At 42.4% G+C, this 21,522-nt stretch overlaps 1 protein-coding gene across 2 annotated transcripts; it reads left to right on the forward strand.

Moving 5' to 3' along the window:
* The first annotated feature begins 2,414 nt into the window (after positions 1-2,414).
* ABCG2 (ATP binding cassette subfamily G member 2 (JR blood group)) lies at positions 2,415-20,770 on the forward strand. Of its 2 annotated transcripts, none has more exons than XM_085058289.1 (16): positions 2,415-2,653; positions 7,466-7,678; positions 9,006-9,065; positions 9,530-9,644; positions 10,375-10,527; positions 10,926-11,083; positions 11,293-11,444; positions 11,874-11,978; positions 12,964-13,214; positions 14,848-14,930; positions 15,795-15,884; positions 16,501-16,625; positions 17,501-17,655; positions 18,548-18,637; positions 19,468-19,565; positions 20,028-20,770. In XM_085058289.1, exons 2-16 carry the CDS (start codon positions 7,473-7,475, stop codon positions 20,176-20,178), a joined length of 1,992 nt encoding a protein of 663 aa, XP_084914415.1. In that variant the 5' UTR covers positions 2,415-2,653; positions 7,466-7,472; the 3' UTR covers positions 20,179-20,770. The 2 variants fall into 2 exon arrangements, with proteins under 2 accessions (XP_084914415.1, XP_084914416.1); XM_085058290.1 differs by having other exon boundaries at positions 12,967-13,214.
* Positions 20,771-21,522: the final 752 nt, after the last annotated feature.

A 21,522-nucleotide genomic window follows, 5' to 3' on the forward strand; every position in this document is an offset into this window, starting at 1 on the left:
GAATTCCTTTTGCTCACTGTTTCAGACTCTAATGAAAGCATCAGCTGGGGCTTTCCTTCAGATAGTCTGCTCCATTGCTGAAGACAGGAGCAACTGTGAGTTGACGCATTCAGAAAAAATCTCAAGGATACCTGTGCCCACAATAAAAAAAGCCCTAAATTATATTGGCTCTTAACAGGAGAGCGAATAACTGTGGAAACAAAATTACCACAGTTTTTCATCTCCTTTTGTTGTTGTGGTTTGTTTTGTTTAAACATGAGCACCAGTCATGCTGAGAGCAATAGCCACCTCTCTGCATCCACTGCAAGTGCTCTGGCTTTTCCTGACTCGTAGAAGAATATCCTGAGTTGGAAGGGACACAAGAAGGGTCATAAAGTCCGACTCCTGGCTAGTCGTAGAACAGTCACAAGAACCACACCTTGTATCCAAGAGTATTGTCCAAAAGCTTTTTCAACTCTGTCAAGCTGGTTCTGTGACCATTCACTGGGGAGCTTGTTCCAGTGCCCAAACACTCTCTGGGTGAAGAAACTTTTTGCTAATATCCAACCTAAACCTCTCCTGACACAACTTCAGGACATTCCCTTGGGTCCTGTCACTGTCACCACAGAAAAGAGATCAGTGTCTGCCCCTTATCTTCCCCTCACAAAAAAACTGTAAGTGCAATGAGGTGTCCCCTCAGCCTCCTCCAGGCTGAGCAGACCAAGTGACCTCAGCTGCTCCTGGTATGGCTTCCCCTCTAGAACTTTCCCCATCCTCGTTGCCCTCCTTTGGATGCTCTCTAAATAGTTTCATACTTTCTTATATTGTGACACCCAAAGCTGCCCCCAGCACTGGAGCTGATGCTGCCCCAGTGCAGAGCAGAGCAGGACAATCCCCTCCCTTGCCCTGCTGGTGATGCTGTGCCTGATGCCCACCAGGACATGCTTGGCCCTCCTGGCTGCCAGGGCACTGCTGACTCATATTCAACTTCCCACTGATCAGGACCCCCAGGTGCCTTTGCACAGCACTGCTCTCCAGCCTCTCTTTCCCCAGACTGTCCATACATCCAGGGTTGCCCCACGGCAGGTGCAGAATCTGGCACTTGTCTTTGTTTAAACTTCATGTGGTTGGTGATTTCTCAGCCCTGCAACTTGTCCAGGTCTCTCTGCAGGGCCTCTGCCTTTGAGGGAGTCAGCAGCTCTTCCCAGTATAGTAACTTACTCAGTACACCTTTGTGTCCAAGCTGCCTGGGAATAGCCCTGATACTACAAATTATCTGCTGAGGTTTCCGGCCCAGGCTGCAGATATGCTCCCTGAATGAGATAACAGTGTTTCTGCACCTATTTGGTCACGTGTGCACCTTCTCAAATGCCACTGGGACTGTGCTTTGATTTTCACTGGCTGCTGGCATGCTTATAAGTCTCATATAAAAACAGTAGAGAGTTAATTATTATAAAATTATTGATAAAGGAAAGAACAAGGTCTCAGGAGGGTGGTTTATGAACAATTATATACTTACCTATTCCAGGTTACAGCCACCTGAAAGATCTGGCCCTGTGGTGTTTGGACCAGGCAGCCTTGATGTTTAATAATTAGTAATGAGTCTTGCTAGGAAAAAGAGAGCATGAAAATCATTATTTTAACTGGAAACCATCCATAACATGTACTCTTCTATGTCTTCTGCTAAGGAGAAAGCTTGTGACTCCATGGGCTCATGCATTTGTCAAAGCTCTGGCAGACCACTCGCTCAGGATGGCACCAACTGAACCAAAGGAATTCCTTCAGCATCCCCTAGAGCTTGCCCAGCCTCATCTTTGGGATTCTTAGAAGCTGCAGCTGTTCTGGAAAGCAAAACTGCATCAGGGAGGACATGGGAGAAGTGTCATGCCTGTAATTGACCCTGCTCCCAGTGTTATCACAGCTCCTGGAAAGCTGTGGCTGATGCTGCCCAGTGACCTCATCTGGGGACTAGTGCCCTTACCTTGCATAGCAAAGGTGGTTAGTTCCTGAAGTGCAGCTTTAGTTCCTTCCACAGCATCAACGACATGCCCACGTACTGTCCAGTGAAAACCCCTCTCTGGTGGGCTCAAAATAGCCTTTGCATTGTTGCAGGCATTTGGAACTGAAGGAAAACGTACCTGTCTCCAGCACACTGGGAGAGAGGACTTCCCAGCCGGCTGAGCTGTGCCTGCCATGCCGTGCCGGCATCCATCCCACCCTGCCAGCTCTGCCAGCCCTGTCCATGGCTGCAAGCCTCGGGCACGTGGAGATGCTCTCCTTCATTCCCGTGTCACCGCTACCGGCGTGGCTGGGCTGGGGCAGCTCCCGGCGAGGTGTTGCCCTTGCAGCTCACGACTTGCTCAGCAAAAAGGAGAAAAGGTGAAGGTTGTGGCTCGCCCTGGCCCTGCCCTCCCCACAAAGCCCCGTGGCTTCCCCAGCGCGCAGGGAGAGGGTGGAGACTCCCGGGGGTGACGGAGCACAGGGAACCCAGCTGGCAGCTCGTTCTGCGGCAGATGTGATGATCCGGGTGGCACTGCCCTGCTCTGCAAGCTGAGCGAGCCGTCGGGACTGTGCTCCTCCACACCACGCTCCTGTTTCCTCTGGATCCTGCATCCCTCCCGGCGCCTCTGGCACCTCCTCAGCAGCCCTGCAGCGCTGCCCGGACCTGCCGCTGGTGAGTGAGTCTGTAGCAGCACTTCAGACCTTTTACTGGGGCAGATTCAGCTCGTGTAGTGCCTTGCTTCCCTGTCCATGAATTGCTTACACTGCCATTGCAACGGAATTGTAGTCGGCAGCTGTTTTTCTCCAATAGCCAAGGAAAGCCCAGCAAAAAGCTCGCCTGCCTTCTCCCAGCTTTTCAAGAGTTTTTGTTGGGAAGGCAAGAAATCAATGAAAATACATTTTATTAATGGGGGAAAGGGAAAAGCTTCGAGACTTAAATTACAACCATAAAGGTGAAAAAGGAGAATATTTTGCAGGAACTGCTATCCGTGGTATTCCCTCATGCATGTTAACCGGTGTGCAAATGCCTGCATGCACCATGCTCTGCTTGCTCGGTCCCCAGTTAACACACAGGGCTCTTTTCATGGAAGGTAGGTTACAAATCCCTGGTAAATCGGCTGGCAATTAACTTACAGATTGCCTGAATCGCATTATCCTTATTTACTCAAATGGTTTTAATTTCCTACGCGTGTTCCTGAGAAAGGGGACTGTATATCCTGGCCTCTGTGCATCCCCACAGTCATTCTCTGGTCAGTCCACATCCCTGGAAAGGTCTAAAGAAGGGGGAGAAAAGGTATACTTACAACTTCTGTGAATATATATATATATATCTCCAAAGTCCAAAATGCACATACAGTACTGTTTCAGCTTGCAGGTTGCAAGACTTAACTTTATACCCATTAAAATAAAATAAATAATAGCACACTTAATTGTGGTTTACCTGGCTTGTTCAAATACCCAGAAAAAAGGAAAAAGGACTGTTTTTAAAAAGGGTTTGAGGAAGCTTCCTTTAGAAAACTCTGCTGAAACTGCTTCTGTCTCTAAAACTCTTCCTCCTTAAGTAACGTCAATGCTTGTTCTCTATAGAGATAAAATCTTTTGAGTAACTGCCTGGATTTTAAAAAATGCATGTCTGAATTTTGTTATTCATCATTTTTCTATGCCTCCTATAATATTGGTTTTTAGTATTGTGTTTTTTTCTATTTGAACTGCAAATCCCTCTGATGCCAAGAGCTTTGCATGAAGACTGACAGGAATGAATGTTCCTTAGCTTTTTGTACAGACAATATATCTTAAGGAATACAAATACATCTACTGAAACTGTTTGAAAGACTCCAGGTATGATATTGTTGTGATTCAAATGGGTTTGAATCGATTGAACTTTATAACACATTATGCTGTTTGATGTTTTTTAGTGCCCTGTGTGTGTAGGAAAAATGAGACTTTGTACTTAACAAGTCTCAGAAGAATACACAGGAAAGTGACTGTACTGAGACTTCATTTTCTCTGAATTTAAACAGTGGGCAAAGAGATTTCTTGGTTGTTTTTAAGAAAGTTGTTTCATTTTGCCATTAATAAAAGATTAAATCTCTAGATCCAGTCCTTGTCTCCTGACAAAATTTTCTGAGACTAAATATCTCTGAAAAAGAGGATTTTCTATAAGGCTAAAGATGAAATTATGCTGAAAAAGTAGCAATAAAAAATATTTTAAAACTATTCAGCAAAACAAACAAAATTTGCAAAATTCCCAAAGGGTTTATAGATTTTATATTTTGTTAATGCAAAAGGGTATTATACCCAGGGTTGATATGATGAGAATATGAAACCCTTTATTGAGAATAACAAATACTTCTGAATACAGCAGGCAGTACATGTTGCCATTGAATCTCCAGCTCATTTCTGATTTAAAGTAAACATTTGTAAGCCATTGGTAATGAAATCTGAGAAATTTCATTTAAAGTTTGCACAGAAATTGATTTGATTAACATTCATCGTGGTTGTTTCTTTGTCCTGCACAAGCTCTGGCTTAAAATGTTTCATGGCTATATGTCACATGAAACTCAATAAATTATTTTTAAAACCATTAAAAATTACAATATTTTAAAAATTGCATTTCTGAGGAGCAATTGCAAGCAGCTGACAATGATATTAGCTGTGAGACAGCATGCCCCTGTGTTCCTCTGGTGAAGTTTATTGCTAGATAAGAAATGGGAAGGTTGATTTGTAAAATACCAAACTGCGACTCTTCACTCCACAGTGAAAACGAAGCATCCAAAAAAACAAAGCAAATCAAAAGCTTAATTCTGCAATTTCTTTCTACAATGAATTCTAGTAGCTCCAAAAGTGTGACATGTTATTTTCATTATTAACGACCTTTGAAATAGTTTGGGTTTTTTCACTTTGATAAATGGCATGTCCCCACAAATACACCTTTTTCCTGAAGGGAGGAACAGAGCACAGGCAAATCCACGTACCAAGCGTTCCACCTGCTGCACCCCACCCTGTCCCTGCAAGTGGCACAGGCACACTGCAGCCAGGAACGGCTGGAACAACTTACATTAGGGGTCCAATGAGACCTGAATCCAGCCTCTGCTCACAGCTGCCTGTAGTTAGTGCCTTCCCAAGGGACAATAGCAAAGAACATTGTTTTTCTCTGGCAGATTTGGGCTATCTCTGGCTATTTGGGCTCAAGCCTTCCTGAACTGGAAGTTTTCTGCTGACATCTGTATTAAATAGCCACTGAAAGACTGTTTGCTGTGGATATGTGTAATTTTTCTCATAGCTGATTTATTTATATAGCTTCTGCACACATTTTTGCAAGGATGTGTACAATTTCATAATAACTTGATTGGCAGATTAAATATGACTATGACAGACTGTCTGTTCTTAGGAATGACTCTGTGAAAGTAGTGTGATCCTGCATTTGTGAAAACAGTTTCTGATCGTCTGCTTACTGTCTACCTGGCTAGTTCAGTCTGGAAGACTGAATTTCTTTAATTCCCAAAAAAAAGGAAATTTGTTTCCTAAAGAGCATTTCAGAAATTTCAGTGCAAGCGTTATCATGTTGGTCTTTGGAAAAAAGGACCAAAAACCCAACAAAATCAAATGAAACTAAGAAAAATGCCACCATTCTGTTGATAATGCCTGAAGTCAAACTCTACCTATTTTTTTCTCATTTGCTCATAATGTTGTATCAGTAAAACTGAAATGTTAAGCTGAGAAAAAAATGTGATCAAGAAAAATACTGATGCAAATGCCTTACATAGTAGTGATATATCAAGGTTGGAGTCACACTGTCTCCTGCCATCTGCACTCACCTTTTGCTGCTTGGTTATCCAACAGCTCAAGGAATTTTCTAATGCCTACATGTTGTATTGCCCCTGTGGTTGAGCATTTGGTGCCTGGCTCAGCAAACATCTGCTCAGCACTTGGTGAGCCTTAAAATGAAAAATTCCCACTGCAGCTCTGAATGTACCTCTCTAAGTTACCAAAGCATCCTTTCAAAAGGCAATGATTGATGTCCAGCCAAATTAGAATAACTACAGGATAAACAACCTTATAAAATTACCTGCCCTCCTTGAGGTAGGTAAATCTTCCCTGGCACGAGTAAAAGTGTATGCAGTTTATCAGTAAAAGGCTTCTATACTTTGAGGCACACTTGATTGATGTTCAACTTGCTCAAAATACATTTTAGCTCAAATTAAAGCTAGACCCATTGTAATTACATTTGGAACACAGTTTCTTTGCACTGGGCCAAGATTACTGATTACTGAAACATTAAGACCTTATATTTTTGTCAGCACAGACAACTGAAGCTTTCTCAGGAGAGGCAACCTTGGGCTAGATTTGGGATAGGATCACTGGGAGACAGATGAACCAGCCTTTATGTGCAGATAGGCCTGTTGCTGAATGTAGAACTTCCAGAAATTTCACTGTGCTGATAGCCACAAAGGAGAGCTCAGCTGTCTGTCAAGCACCCTTAGCAAACTGACAAGATAAGGGCTTGGGTTTGGGTTTTTATGTGACCATATGAGTCTCTTAGATTAAACAGCTTTTTTTTTTTTTTTTTTTGCAAGGCTCATTTTTACTAACGGCTCTGAAATTCATTGAGCATGTCTGGAACTGTCTCATAATTTGCCTCCCTTCTTGCTGCAAGCAGTGTAACTGTGCTGAGGCAGGGAACTGGTCACCCCACAGCTCCCAGCTGCTCATCTACCCTCTCGATTCCCATGAACTGTTGCATTACTAACATTTGCCACAGTAATTAGGCTCTGATGACTCAGCATGGTACATGGAGAGGGCAGATCCCACCTCTCACCTAAATGACCCTTAGGAAGCACAAAGGGGACAAAGGTCTGCATGCACAGGGACAGCCAGGGATGCCCCATGGTGCAGGTGGATGGCTCACAGGCAGGACCCTGCCTGATGAGGGAGGTGAGATAACTTTAATTATTCCACAGCTACCTTCTAGTTTTCACATGGAAATCAAACCCAAGGAAGAGGATTTACTTGGTAGCAGTGTCAGTTTTCATGTTCCTATAACGACATTATTTTCCTTTCTCTGGAAACCTGTGTAAGAAAGGGTAAAAGATGTTGAGAAGCTGTGAGAGAGGGGTGAGAAAATGTGGGAGAAACAGCTCTAGAGATCCCAGAGAAGGAGGTCCAGGTGCCAGAGCAGATATTCACCTCAGAGGACACCTGGGAGGGCATCTGCTGGCCAGCCAAGGTCAACCCACCCAACAGACCACCAGGGTGGAGGGAGACTCTTCTATCTCCCTAACCCCAGCAGACCTGGCTTCTCATCAGCTTCATGTCATCTCCAGGTCTGAGCCCACAAGGCCCAGACTTCCTACCCAAAAAAGCCCCTCCTAGATGGGCATCTTCCAGGCCCACCCTAGGCCCAGTGCTAAACACTGAGCCCAAAAGACACATCTTTCCTCTCCATACCTAATCAAATCTTCCCTTTCCTGTTTTTCATTTCCAGAGGAAGGATGGCAGAAAGCCAGCCACACCTATGCATTCAGATGTCAGACTCCAGTATAAATGGCATTCCCAGCAGAAGGCAATCCTCGCCAGACTTGGCTGGCAGGCCAGGAAGCGTTCTCACCTTCCACAACATCTGCTACCGTGTGAAGACAAAGACTGGGTTCCTGTGTTTCCAAAAAACTACCGATAAAGAAGTTTTGAGAAACGTCAAGTAGGTGTTTAAACATCTCTTCAGAGTGTGTGTATGTCTTATTTCTGTCCCAACAGCTGTGTTCACTCATGGCACTGAGCCATTAAGCACAATATGCAGATGAAGATTTAGAAAAATTTATTTCTATGTGTGGTTGCTTCATGTTTGCTGCCAGCTGTGCTTAAGCCCAGGTCCTCAGTCACTGGGCTGAGGCTGCACAGCAGAGAGCTCCTTGTCCCTGGCCCTGGAAGCACAGCCCTCCTGGCTGCTATCAGCACAGGGCACACCAACCAGCTCTGCTTGCTTCACACTGCATGGCAATCCTCCTACTGCACCAGGGTGTTTGGCTGAGATACCAACAGCCTGGCCTCCATGGCTGTGTCTCCTGCCCTCAGGTGGCCTTGGGAAGGGGAGATTTTTTGGGGGGTCTAATTTAAATCATTTAACATGTTAATATGAGTGAGGATTAGGTTAACTTTGAATAGATGTAAAGGTTTCTGAGGTTTTGGCATTTTTTGATTGAGTTGTTCTGGGGTGTTTTCTCCAGCACTGAGCACTGCTGCAGTAAACCAGCCATGTAATTATGGCCTTTGTTCAATAATCAGTGAATAAAGTTTGCCCATTCACAGTTCAGTAGTTAAAATTAGTGGCAAGTGCTTGTAAAATATGCTGTTCCAAGTCACCCATGACTTTCAGCTCTCTCACTCCTGTTTATATCATAAATATTCACCCTTTTGTGTAGCTCTGTCTGTCCTGCTCTTTGCCCATGGAATTTCCACACCTGCTAAACATGAGCTCTTAAAGGCTTTGGTACTTTCCTGAAAAGCCATGTGTTGTGGTACCTCAGTTGATTCACATGGGTTAGTTGGAACATTTTCCATCTGGCTTTTGAGTTTCATGGAGCTTTAATGTCAGATACAGAGAAACTATCAACTGTTATTTAAGTACAGACAAATCCCTAGTTTATTCTACCTACAGAGACCATTATTCTCTGTGTGGAGAGAATAATACCTTTAGAACTGAATATGGTTAAAGCACGTGTGTGCTTCTTTTGTAGAGGTCCATGTGGTAAAAATGCCGACAGGTTTTGCTACATTTTAGTGATATTTCTGAGCTGTCTTCATTATATGAAGATTAGTTCATCTTGAATTAGCAGAATTAGCAACAAAACTTAAGGTGAAGTTTGATGATAAATATTGCTGGTGATTAGGCAGCTTCTTTAATTCCAAAATTAATGCAATGCAGAAAGTAGTTGTGCAGATAAATTACACTGGCCTACCAGTTGAAACAGTAAAAGAAATAACCCCACTCCAACTATTTTGTAAAACCAATCTGTTTTGTCTTACAGTGGCATCATGAAACCAGGACTGAATGCAATTTTGGGACCCACTGGAAGTGGTAAATCTTCGTAAGTGCCTCCTTTGCTCTCCACAAAAATTACACCAAGGAGAAAATAAAACTGCACACATTTAGCAGTAATGGACTCCTCTTTCAGAGAAAGATTGAGTTTTTAGTTAGGTCTGTGCAAATCTCACTGTTTCCTGAGAAATCCTTGAATTCAAAAAAGACAAGCAGTTTACACTGACAAAGGTGAAATCCAGTCGTAGTCCACATTTTGCTGACTGTCGCTCGTTACACATCATTCTAAGTTGAATTATTGAAGAAAATGGATGTGAAACTGCACAGATCTAATTTTCTTAGGAAACCAGGACAAAAGAAACAGTCCTTGAAAGTTGCTGGGGGTTTTCTAAATTGCAGACATTTAATGTGTTATGCTTTTATGCAGCTCTTTGTACCATGAGCTAGGTTTATGCTTCAGAGAGCTTTGCCTCCTGCATGTTCATCTGACAAAGCAACCAAACTTTCTTTTAGGCTACTGGATATTTTGGCTGCCAGGAAGGATCCCCGTGGGCTCTCTGGTGATGTTTTGGTCAATGGAGCTCCTCAACCTCCCAACTTTAAATGTACTACTGGGTATGTAGTACAGGTAAGTAATTTTTATCACCATGGATTCTACTGTAAGAAGTTGCTGCTGTGTTGCAAATACCTTGCTTTGATCCAAGAATTTAGGAAAATTCCTTAAAATTATGGTCAGCCTGTTACAGAAAGGTGGACTCCCAAACCACATGTAACTCTGAACTTTCTACACCTGACAGATTCCCTTTGCAAGAGACAAGCAGAAAATATCTAAAAAACCTCCCCTGCCTCCTCCTTTGATAAAACAAGTTGGGAACACCTTCACCCTAATCCACATGGATCCAACCTCTCTTTTCCTTCCCTCTTTTCTCCCTGCTCTCACCTGTGGTGGGCTGAGGCTGCACAGGCAAACACACTGTGATAATGACCTGAGCTGTAGCTGCTCCTTAGGTCCCTTCAGCCCTTCAGTTTCTCCCTTAACATCTCCAAAAACCTGAATAAGGTAAGAATTCATAGGGGATAGTTTTTAATACTTTGCTGTTTATGCATCTTGATATCATGCATGATGGAGGCTGTTCCTATATGGTGTTGCTTCATGAATTAAGGCAAATACAATTACATCAACACTCTGCTACGACACAGGCATTGAAGGTGAACCTTACTGCATGTTCTGGCTGATGCTGCTGTCCCTCTGCATGCAAGGACAGCACAAAACATAGGTAGATGCAGTTGTCAGAGGAACAAATAGAAACTGCTGAGCTACCACCAAGTATTTACCCTTTTTTTTTTTTTTAATGAAGGATGATGTGGTGATGGGAACCCTGACTGTAAGAGAAAACCTGAAGTTCTCAGCAGCACTCCGCTTGCCAAAGTCAGTGAAGGAGAAGGAAAAAAATGAACGAGTGAATCAGATCATCAAGGAACTGGGTTTGAGCAAAGTGGCAGATTCCAAGGTAAGGCCTGTAAACATTGTGCTTAAACCATGATCCAATAATAAGTGGTTTATTAATCAACCAAACGGCTCATCGTGGCAGATGAAAAAGAAGTAAATTTCAATAGACTGTTTCAGTAAAGAAAAACTGAATAACATTTCTGTACAGACTGTGCTGTTACCATATGTGAAGGGAAACATTGCAGGGAAAGGGAAAAGTAGTCTGTGGGTGGATAAAAAGACCTCAAGTAATAGTGACATTGAGAACCAGCCTATGTGTGAGATAACATTTTCATCTGTTTCTGAGAGTAGGGCGAAACTTCCTTACAGTTCTCCCCAAATACTGCCATGTGAGTAGGATGCTGTTCCTCAAGGATTTCTCTTCAGGCCAAATGATATAAGTTTTTTGTTTTGTATCAGGTTGGCACCCAGTTCACTCGTGGGGTGTCCGGGGGAGAGAGGAAAAGGACCAATATTGGGATGGAGCTCATCACAGATCCTGCCATCTTGTTTTTGGATGAGCCAACCACAGGACTTGATGCCAGTACTGCTAATGCTGTTCTACTGCTACTGAAAAGGTGATCTCCAAAGTGGGAATTCTTTTCTCGCACAGACGCTGTAAGTATGACCTAAGTATTTTCTTTTTCATTTATTTTCCTTCCTTCTCCCCTCTCTGTCACACAAAGTTAATCAGACTTCATCAAAACTTAACTGAACTTTGGAATTCTCTTGTCTAAACACTGAATCAACTCAAAAAGCTGACATCTCCATCATTCTTCACATTCAGGATGTCAGAACAAGGGAAAACCATCATCTTCTCCATCCACCAGCCCCGGTACTCCATATTCCGTCTGTTTGACAACCTGACACTGCTGGCTGCAGGGAGAGTGCTGTACCACGGGCCAGCCCAGCATGCCATTGAGTACTTCCAGTCCATTGGTGAGCACAACTTCCATCAGGGCCAACCTTTAGTTGCACCAACTCAAGTAAAATGCCAATAGCTCCAGGCCAGAATTGGACTCGTTGCATCCAAGCAAGCCCAGGATTTTAACAGGCTAAGCACTTCTCTGGGTGTTTCACCTCCTGACCCACATGTGGGTTTAGATGAGCTCTTCCTGGGTGAATTTTCATCAGAGAAAGCCCAGGCTAGGATCAGGAAGAGCACACTGCCAGCTGTCACCTTGTTTTTGCTGATGGTGCTGCCCGGCAGTGCTGCTCATCCCTCGGGAAAACACAGACCTTCCAAAGCCTGCTGTGCCTTTGGTGCAGGCTGCTCCGTGGGCAGGATGTATGGCTGTGCTCTGCAGCCAAGCACAGCCTTTGCCCAGTCACACAGCCCACTCAGGGCTTGTAATATTGTCACCACAGGCTACCAGTGTGAGCCCTACAACAACCCTGCTGACTTCTTCCTGGATGTCATCAATGGAGACTCCACTGCTGTGGCACTGAACAAGGCTGATGAGAGTAACACAGGTATGAGACCCAGAGCTGAGTCAAATTATCCTAACATGTATGGGAATGGCAATTAAGGAAACTGGTTTTTTAACTCTCAGCACAGGAAAAGAGCTTTTTTCATTGTCAAGGCAAACCAGCTGAAGTCCTGCAGAACCAGAGATGAGAAATCAGGGCAATTGTTCCAGTAAAGGACATCGTCTGATGCAGTTATGACTTGTAGAATTTACCCAATGGAATTTTTTTTCTGTCAGGAAATGACTGTTTTCCTTCCTCTGAGCAGGGTGGGAAGTGGGGGTAGAGATAGGGGGCTAGAGTTCACTTGATGCTTCCCTGAAGATGTGCTAAGGCAGAAATTATCCCCAAACTAACTAATCAGCTCTCACCTATGGTATGGACCATGCTTTCTCATCCTTTTCTGCTGCTACTCGTTAGTAGCTTCCTCTCTTTTCTCAGGATTGAAAAGGGAAATGAATACACTGTGTGGCCAAACACAGTTTCACCATATGTTTACCAAAGGAGCAACCATCATTTTTCAAAAATGCTGTGATTGGGGTCTTGCAAATATTATAGCTGGCAATGTATGTTATCTCTGTCATTGGAAAAGCACACACTGTGTTGAGGAAAAAAGGAGTTCTGCAGCAATTTATTTATGACCAAAGCAGACATTCAGGATTACCTGGATCTAAAAGTCTGGGAAGTCCAGAATTATGTTATCAGATCTGTGAAACAGATCACTTACAGAAACCTTTGTGGGGAAAGGGATGTAAAAATCAAATTTTCACTAAAAGCCATGTTGCTGCCAGGTTGAAATACCCTGGGCAGACAAGGGTTTGCCTGGTCAGAGTGTTGAGAGGCTGCTGCCTCTGGGACAGGTTGCACAGACAAGCAGAGGTTTGGTCTTATTTATACCAGCTTTTTTGAACTGCATGTTATGTGACTGAGTACAATGAATCCCTGGAACTATGTGTGCATTTTAATTCTTCTGGTTTTTTAATCTTTTCAGCAGAGAGCACTGAAGGAAGTTCTGAATATGATAAAAGCTTGGCTGAGCAGTTAGCAGAAAAATATTCAAGCTCTGTCTACTACCAAGAAACAAAAGCACATTTAGAGAGTATTTCTTCAGGAAATAAAAAGAAAACCAAAGGAGTTTTCCGGCAAATCACATACGCCAATTCCTTCTTTCACCAGCTGAAATGGGTGTCCAAACGCACATTCAAAAATCTGATAGGAAATCCTCAAGCTTCCATAGCCCAGGTAATGCTTTTTGTATCAATAATTTTGTGGTATACATTGATATATTGGATTATTAGATAAGTCATTGAGATAGTTTTGCCTCTTGGTATTTTGGCTGCAGTAAGCATCTGAAGAAAGAGTGTTCAGGGTCTGGGAGTCTGGGAATAGAAGGCGCCCTGAATGCTCCCAAATCTGGGACTGTTCAGCAATTGTTTTTGGACTGCTGGAAAACTTTAGGAGACAAGACTTTTCCTAGCAGGGCATTCTGCTGCTCCCAGCCAGGAGCACATTATTTCCCAAGTAATTTCACACATTTGCTCAAGAACATTCTTCAGATTTGACTCGAATTGTCCAGTCTTGGCACTGTGGGGTTTGGCCTCAAATCCTCTCCCCCTCCAGGAAAAGCTAACAGACTGCATTTGCATACTTAATTAAGCTTCAGCACAAAATGAAATGCTGGCAGTTGGCTCAAGTGCAAAAATATTTTTGCACTCTCGTAATGTGTTTGCTGTTTGGTCATTTGACTGTTCATATTGGTGATGATGTCTTCTAGACACAGTGCCTTGAAGTCCACAATGGGGTCTAACACCCACCATGAAAGAGAAACTCTGCCTCTGTTGGTGCTTTTTCAGAAGGATCAACACCGAAAGTGTTGACTCCTTCAAAGCTGCACGTTGCCTTAAAAAATAAAGAATGTCTGGCTGGCCTCTGCAGAATGAATAATCCTCAGAAATCCCCTAATTCATGGGCCAAACTCTGCAGTCACAGCAACACCAAAACTCCCACTGCAATTCTCAGCAGTTCTAGAGAAGCCAATAGAAAAGCTGGCCAGTAGCCAGGGCATAAATGATCTTCATCGTGGTTTATGTAATGAGTGAATAAACGGTTGGTGTGGAGGTAAAATGAGTCCAGAATCCCTGAGGTTAAAAGGCTCTGAGTACGTGTGTGTGCCTGTATGCTGATACTATGGAGATCCTTAATAATTGCTTTGTAAAAGCTTGACCTTGTGACAAGAATTAGTCTCTCAAGGAACTCCTTAATATCCAAGGTTAATGGTTTTTCACAATCTTTTTTATCTCCCCACCCTCATTAGGGGTGGATTTGTCCAGCATTCTTTTAGGGGTACATGGCTCATTAAGCTGTTTTTTCATTAATCTGTCCCAAATTGGTCTTGAAATGATCCCTGCTTTCCACTGCAGCTGGCTTAGGAGCTGAATTATCCTTGACATTTGCTCCTTTCGGCAGGATCTTAGTGAGAGGGTACCATGGATCAAGGGGTTTATGGTGTTAAAACTCTTGCATTGCTTGGGCTTACAAATGACAGAACTGCCTGATACCATCAGTTGTCCTCCAATTTTTGTCATTTGCATTTAGCATTTAAAATGGTGATGCACACACATCACTCTTTTAAGTGACATCCTTGAGGCAGATGTTACCTTTGCTATTTAAAACGCGTTACAGGCTGCAAATATCAGAACATCTGATTGTAGTATCTTGTTAAAAACAATCCCATGAATAAGATGTGTGATAGAGCCCAGCAATTACACACTGTGGAGCATGAAAATAAACTGTCATCCTCCTTCTGGCAGTCAGGAAAACTTCTGAAGCAATGGGAATGATAGTTTTCCTCCTCTTCTCTCTTTTTCCCATTTAGGTGTGTGTTACAGCTTTTCTGGGACTGATTGTAGGCGCTCTTTTCTTTGGACTTAAAGAGGATTCTGCTGGACTGCAGAACAGGTCAGTAAGCCTAGGTAATGGATATTCAAAAATTTGATACAGGTTCCTTTAAAGGAGCTTAATATCTCTTTAAAGCAAATGCTTCCCTTCACATCAGTAGTTATTCCAAACCTGAGTAACTTGGAAGAGAGGATGTGCTTTTGTCCCTCTAGTGAGGTCCCTGCAGAACTGAGAGGGTTAAAATATACAGGCTTGTGGCTACATAAACCTAGGTAACTAAAGCTTTAACCTTGCAAGTGTTTCTATTCACGTACTTGGATTTGCCAGCAGAAGGTCACCTAAAGTTAGATTTTCAAATTATGCTGCTCTATGTATCATTTTGACAGCTCTATGTTGGTAACTTGACACATGAGTTTGCACCTATGAAACCCTTGGGTTCTTAATCCTGAAACACTTCATACCATTTGCTTAAAACTAGCCCAGTTTTAAATTGAGCATGAAGTGCCTTAAATTTCTGTGGAAAAGGTGAAAACTACTTCTCACACTGCTTATTCTGTTCCTTACAGTTTGCAGCAGACAAATGCCTCACAATCTGAGAATCTTTAAGGTGTTGGGAAATCACACTAAGAAAAAAAACCTAAACACAACACTCTCAAAAAACCACTCAGTTCATTTTCTATCCTTTGATGCATCAGAGAATGTACTATCCTTATATGCCAAAAACAAATAATAATTGTACCACATCTGTGTCAGGCTTGTTACAGGCTCAGACTTGTAGCCAAAACTTTTTCCCATGAATTTTGGGATGGGAGGTCAGACACTGCCTAACTTCAGGCACTACAGATGGATTTGTGTATACTGTAGTGGAAACACTAAATTTTCACCCCATTTTTAATGACAGCTAACTGTTTTGCTATTTTACAGAGTGGGGTCAATGTTCTTTCTGACCACCAACCAGTGTTTCAGCAGCGTCTCAGCTATTGAACTCTTTGTTGTGGAAAAGAAGATATTTATGTAAGTAAAACTTACAAAAATGTTACCAGGCTCTGCTGTTAGGCAGTGAGTTTGTCTGCCCTGCTGTAGCTAGCTGTCATTAAAGTACAGGTAGTGCAGAGTTTTAAAATTATTTCACTGATAGTCCTCATTGCAAATCTACTCTCTTAGTCTGTGAGTTGTCTGCAAAGCCCCCAAATGATACCTGTGATTAGAAATGGCTCAGGTTTTGAGATTATTGGCATAGTAAGAAAAAAAGCCCTGAAGACTCAATTTTGGGATTGCCCAAAGTTTATGACGTGCTAGTGAGGGCAATAAATACTATCTAACTGGACTCTTTAAAGATATGCATATTATGCTGTATAAAATATGCAAATTATTCAAACTTTACCCTCTCTGTTTTGATGACATGACACACAAAATTACTAAAAATCATGTGCACAAATACCCATGTTCATTTACATATGAGAATGTCACCAGTTCTGTAGTGTGTGGCTTACTGGACCATTGCATTACAGCCTAAGTATGAAAAATTTTGATCCAGTTTGAGCTCAAATTCATTTGTCTCTGGGTGAAAATAATCATATTGGTTTTTAGTGATTAAATTTTTAATGTGCTGTACCTATCTCTGTTCCAGACATGAATATATCAGTGGGTACTACAGAACATCTGCATACTTCATAGCAAAGCTAATAGCTGATTTAATACCCATAAGGACTTTACCCAGCATCATCTTCACCTGCATAGTTTACTTCATGCTTGGTAAGTATGGCCTCCTACAGTCTCATTCCAGCCCCATCAAGAGATCAGCATGGCACGTGCATTTTATAGATGTGTATGTATACATGGATATTTATATAGGCTAAGGCACTACACTGGCATGGCAGTGGCTACTGCACTTGCTTTTAGCACACCATGTTGTTCCCTACAAAAAAAGATACGTAGATTTAAGTATTCATCGCAGAACCTGTGATATCTCATCCCCATTGTCCCTAGGAGGAAGCCATAACCATATCATAGGTTTGATATATTCCTTTTCATCTGCAGCCTTCTTGGCTTCTGATGACATTTACAAGATACTTTTCTGATCCTTTTAAGAACAGCTAAAAGAAAAAAAATTATTTTAAGATCTTAATACTGTATGAATTACTACCAGCTTTTTCATTTTGGTCTGAGTTTTTTCCTTAAGGAATAGGGAACAAGGCCACATCAGCAAGAGGCTCTCAGACTGAAACTGGAATGAGACAGACCTTGCTACTGAACCCATAGCCACCCAAAGGCTGCTAGGTTCTTTAGGAGAGCTCTCTGCTGGAAACTAGTGAAAATCTGTACAACTGCTACTCATGGAAGTGCACTAGAAGTTTCTCCTTTGATGGAAAACTAGAAGCCACTCACTATCCTCAGTGTTACTACAGTGTTGGGCATACTACCTATCCATCCTGTCCTCCACTGTCAGGGGAGACACATAGGTGCTGCCACAAGCACCACAGCAATCTCAGGTCCCAGTGACACAACCTGTGCTGGCAGACAAAGTGTATTCTGTTGGCAGGACACACTAGAAATTCAGGATAGAATTTGGGTTATGGTACAGCTTCCGGCAGGATCATACTGAAACCCTTCTTGTTCTGATCTTTAAGGTTTGAAACCAACAGTACAAGCCTTCTTTACAATGATGTTCACCCTTATGATGGTGTCCTACACAGCCACTTCCATGGCGCTTGCCATTGCAGCAGGACAGAGCGTGGTTTCTGTAGCAAACCTACTCATGACTATCACATTTGTTTTTATGATTGTGAGTAGCATTGTTCTGTTTTCTAGATTGGATCATGAAATCCTAGAAATGGTGAAATCCATGAATCCTCCTAACCCAGAATTCAGATGAATTCTGCAAAATGTGTTGGGGTTAAGCGTATCCTGATTTGTCTGATTTGAGTACCCTGATCCTGTGGAGTTGAACATTTTGATTTGTCCTTTGAATGAACAAGAACTGGGGGATGGAGGGTTGGGTGTGAGGGGGAGAGTGGTTCCTCTTCCCTCTGCTCAGTGGCTCTGCCAGCCACCAAACTGCCTGGAAAGTAGGAAAGCCACTTAGGGCTACATTTTATTCTCTCTCCCTTAACTTTCCAAAAGGCAAATGTGTCTGGCTGAGAACGTGACCTGCAGCCTCCTGCTTTCTGAGACCACTCCCCCAGCTGAGCTGCAGAGCCCATCTTGAGCATGTTAAACTGGACAACATACAGACAGCCACAGTCAGGAGACAGGAACCTTAAATGGGGCAGCACTGAACCCACAGCCAAAATCCATGTTGCCTCAGACTCAGGGCACGCAACCAAAACCCAGAGCACACCTCCAGCAGTCCCACTTTGAGGAGCAGCAGAGTCATGTGAATCCGTGTGGGACCCCCAGACAGGAAGCACATGGGTTTATTGCACAGGAGAAAGCATTTCCTGTTACTTATTTTAGGAGATGGACCTGGGGTTATGGCCCCAAGCTGGGTAACAAAAGTTATTCCTTCCCTCTCCCTTGTTCTTCCACTGGAACAGTTTCTTCCTCTAGAAATGCTTTCCCATTCCTTTTTATCTTAAGAAGCAAAGTCAAGAGCTAGAGAATACATTATAAAAGGATGTAATTTGTCATTTGTTGTTATTGTTGTTGTGGCTTTTTTTGGTGATTCTTGCCTCTAGCTTTTCTCTGGTTTGCTGGTCAATCTCCCAAGTGTCGCGTCCTGGCTCTCCTGGCTCAAATACTTTAGCATCCCTCGATATGGATTGACAGTAAGTGCTCTGTTTTCCTGTGTACAGATCTGGAAATTGTTTGCTAAAAAGCAAGGTCTTTAGTCATGATAAAGAAACCTTCAAACTTGGTGGCCTAATGAGCAAAAGGCGAGCTAATTAAGTACAGCAACCTTGGAGTGTTGTGCAGAATCTTGAAACAAGAAAGGTTTCTCATCAACTAGCACCCATTACTGTTTACAAGACCTCACTTCTGTAATTTGGAAACACCTTATATTAGAGACATTGAACTACCACATCCACTGGAATGCAGCTGGACAGAAATATTTCAAAGTAAAGAACAATGTTATGCGCCCCCAAAAAAGTAAAAATCTATTTCTCTTTTTCATCAATCAAACAAAAACTTGTCAGGCTAAAGCTTTTCTCCTAATTTGTGAAAGTTTAAGCCAGGGTGCTGTTTTTCAGAGAAATTTGGGCTTTACTATGCCTGTGCAGAAATAGTCTGGCCTGGGGAGGTGGTAAAGCCTGTTGTGATATATGCTTTACAGGGTGTGGGCTGCATATATTGCTCTCTTAAAAGAAAAAAAGAACTCTGCTACTCTGCTAAAAAGTGGGGATTTGGCCAATGTAATAGTGATACCATCACATTTGTAGAATGCATTTTAATTGTGTTATATCTCATTAACATATCACTCCTTTACCTATTAATTTCTGTTTTAAAATAGTTTCACTGATCGTGCTCATTGCAAATGTACTCTCTTAGTCTGTGAGCTGTCTGCAAACCCCCCAAATGATACCTACAATTAGAAATGCCTCAGGTTTTGAGATTATTGTTGTTGATTCTGTTGTTGTTGTTTCTTTTATTTTAAAAGGCTTTACAGATCAATGAGCTGACTGGTCTGAACTTCTGCGGCAACATTAACAGCACAGTTTTAAGCAGCGACAGCAGAGATCAACAGATAGGCCAGCTGTAAGTACTTTAGTACATTGAAATGAATCCCACCTGCAGGAACTTCAGAAGCCCTAGAACATTATTCAGAGTATCAGAGATATTAACTGATGACCAGAGATGGAAAATGAATCTTTGGGTTTTTGCATTCTGACTGCAGGGGACATTCTGCTTGTTGTCATATTTAGTGTTTATTACACTAGAAATATCTGGCATTATGCTTCTCACTGTTCTTCAAACTTTCTTTAGTGAGAGCTATGCACACCCACACTACAATTGTACAGCCTCACAAAATCCACTTCAGCTTCCTACATGAAACTGGAGCTACAAGAAAAACTAATTTACGAATGGAAAATTAACCACTGACATACAGCTGGTGTTTGCCCAGCCTACCACACACATGCAATCACACCACAACTTCCAGAGATCTCCCTAGATCCTCACACTGACCCAGTTTATCAATGTGTGTGTATTTATCTGTAGGGCATGTACTGGAGAAGACTATCTGGAGAAGCAAGGCATCGATTACAGCACCTGGGGTCTGTGGCAGAACCACCTGGCTCTGGCCTGCATGTCAATAATCTTCTTCACCATTGCCTACTTGAAACTGCACTTCATGAAGAAGTTCTCTTAAAACCAGAGGGAAAGATGCAATTCCCACTGTTCAGTAGTTTGGTGAACTGAATGTGCAACTGACTTGATTATTTTTGAAGAGACCTTTCTTTGTACTTTTATTACTACCCAAGTCAACAATGTGAATGCCATACTTGTATATTAAATACTTACTATTAATTTACTTTGCCAAAATGTCTAGCACAACTCACTCCTCTTTGCCACAAAAAATGTACAGCTGTTCATTTCTTCAAGAGACTATTCACTCTTTCTGCATGTTCTAGCTATGAACTTGTCAAAAACTATAGCTAGTATTTAGTGACTTAACTTGAAAAAGATAGTGGTTCCATGGTTTAATTAGCACCTACCTTCACCAGCAGTTAATTCAGCCCAGAGTGATGCTTATCAGGACACCAACAGTCTCACCTGCTTATGTGGTCACAGGGTACATGAGACAAAATCCCTTCCATCCCAGTGCCCCTTTCTATTTGGGAATCATTACTGCTCTAGAATGTAATAACAGATGCCATCAAGCCTTTCTTGCCTCACTCAAGTGGTAGAAGCACTGTTTTTTTAAATAAAGGTGTACTTACTTACTGTGCCACTTCCCATAATCCTTGTCCTGAAATTTGTGTTTCCTCTGCATGACTGCAAGTCATCTTCACTGCCCCACTAGTGCTGCTATAGTGAGTTCTTTGTTGTTTTTATGCTAGTTTGTCTCCTTCTGTATCTGCAGAACTGTGCATAGTAAATGCATAAAAATGCATAGCAGACAACTTTACAGCTCTTTCCTGGGCTTTTACTGTTGGTCTTGTTGCTCCTGCAGTGTTTGCCCTGGTTTGTGTAAGTCATACAAAACAAACTTTCAAGACATTTGATGTCAAAAAAAGGTTGATATTTTAATATCAAGTAGGTATTTTAAAAACATGATGCTTCATATCCCTTTTTTATTCAACTTTGCATAAGCATCCAGCTAAGGAAACTATTTATGAACTTTACATCCAATATTACAAAAATCATCCAAGGCTGAGTGACAGAATCAAAGAAGCAAAATGAGTGCGTCCTCCCCCATTCTGTCAGAAATATTTGGTTTGGAAGCAGTGCAGAGCTGGGACAAGAACATGAGGCAGAGAAGTTGAGGGTGAAGGAGAAGAGTAAAGAACCTCCATTGTTCTCCAGCTCCCTTTGCAAGCTTTGCTCTGAATACCATGGAATGAGGCCTCCTAGACGTGTAGCCTGTGGCTGTGCTCCAGAATATTTCACTGTGAGTTTGGAAACAAATGATACAGGGCCTGTGGAATAACATCTCAGTCAAACACCATTACTCACAGTTGAACTGCATCAGAGGAAACAGCTGTGGAACAGC

This window comes from Lichenostomus cassidix, chromosome 4, assembly GCF_008360975.1.
Source record: "Lichenostomus cassidix isolate B80296 chromosome 4, HeHo_3.0, whole genome shotgun sequence".
In the NCBI taxonomy this organism is placed as follows: Eukaryota; Metazoa; Chordata; class Aves; order Passeriformes; family Meliphagidae; genus Lichenostomus; species Lichenostomus cassidix.

Bases quoted from the DNA above. Each gene is read 5' to 3' on its own strand.
- ABCG2 (XM_085058289.1), top strand. From the start codon at position 7,473: ATGGCAGAAAGCCAGCCACACCTATGCATTCAGATGTCAGACTCCAGT. The intron at 17,656-18,547 runs GTGAGTAGCATT...TCTTGCCTCTAG, and splicing joins TCACATTTGTTTTTATGATT to CTTTTCTCTGGTTTGCTGGT. The intron at 19,566-20,027 runs GTAAGTACTTTA...ATTTATCTGTAG, and splicing joins GATCAACAGATAGGCCAGCT to GGCATGTACTGGAGAAGACT.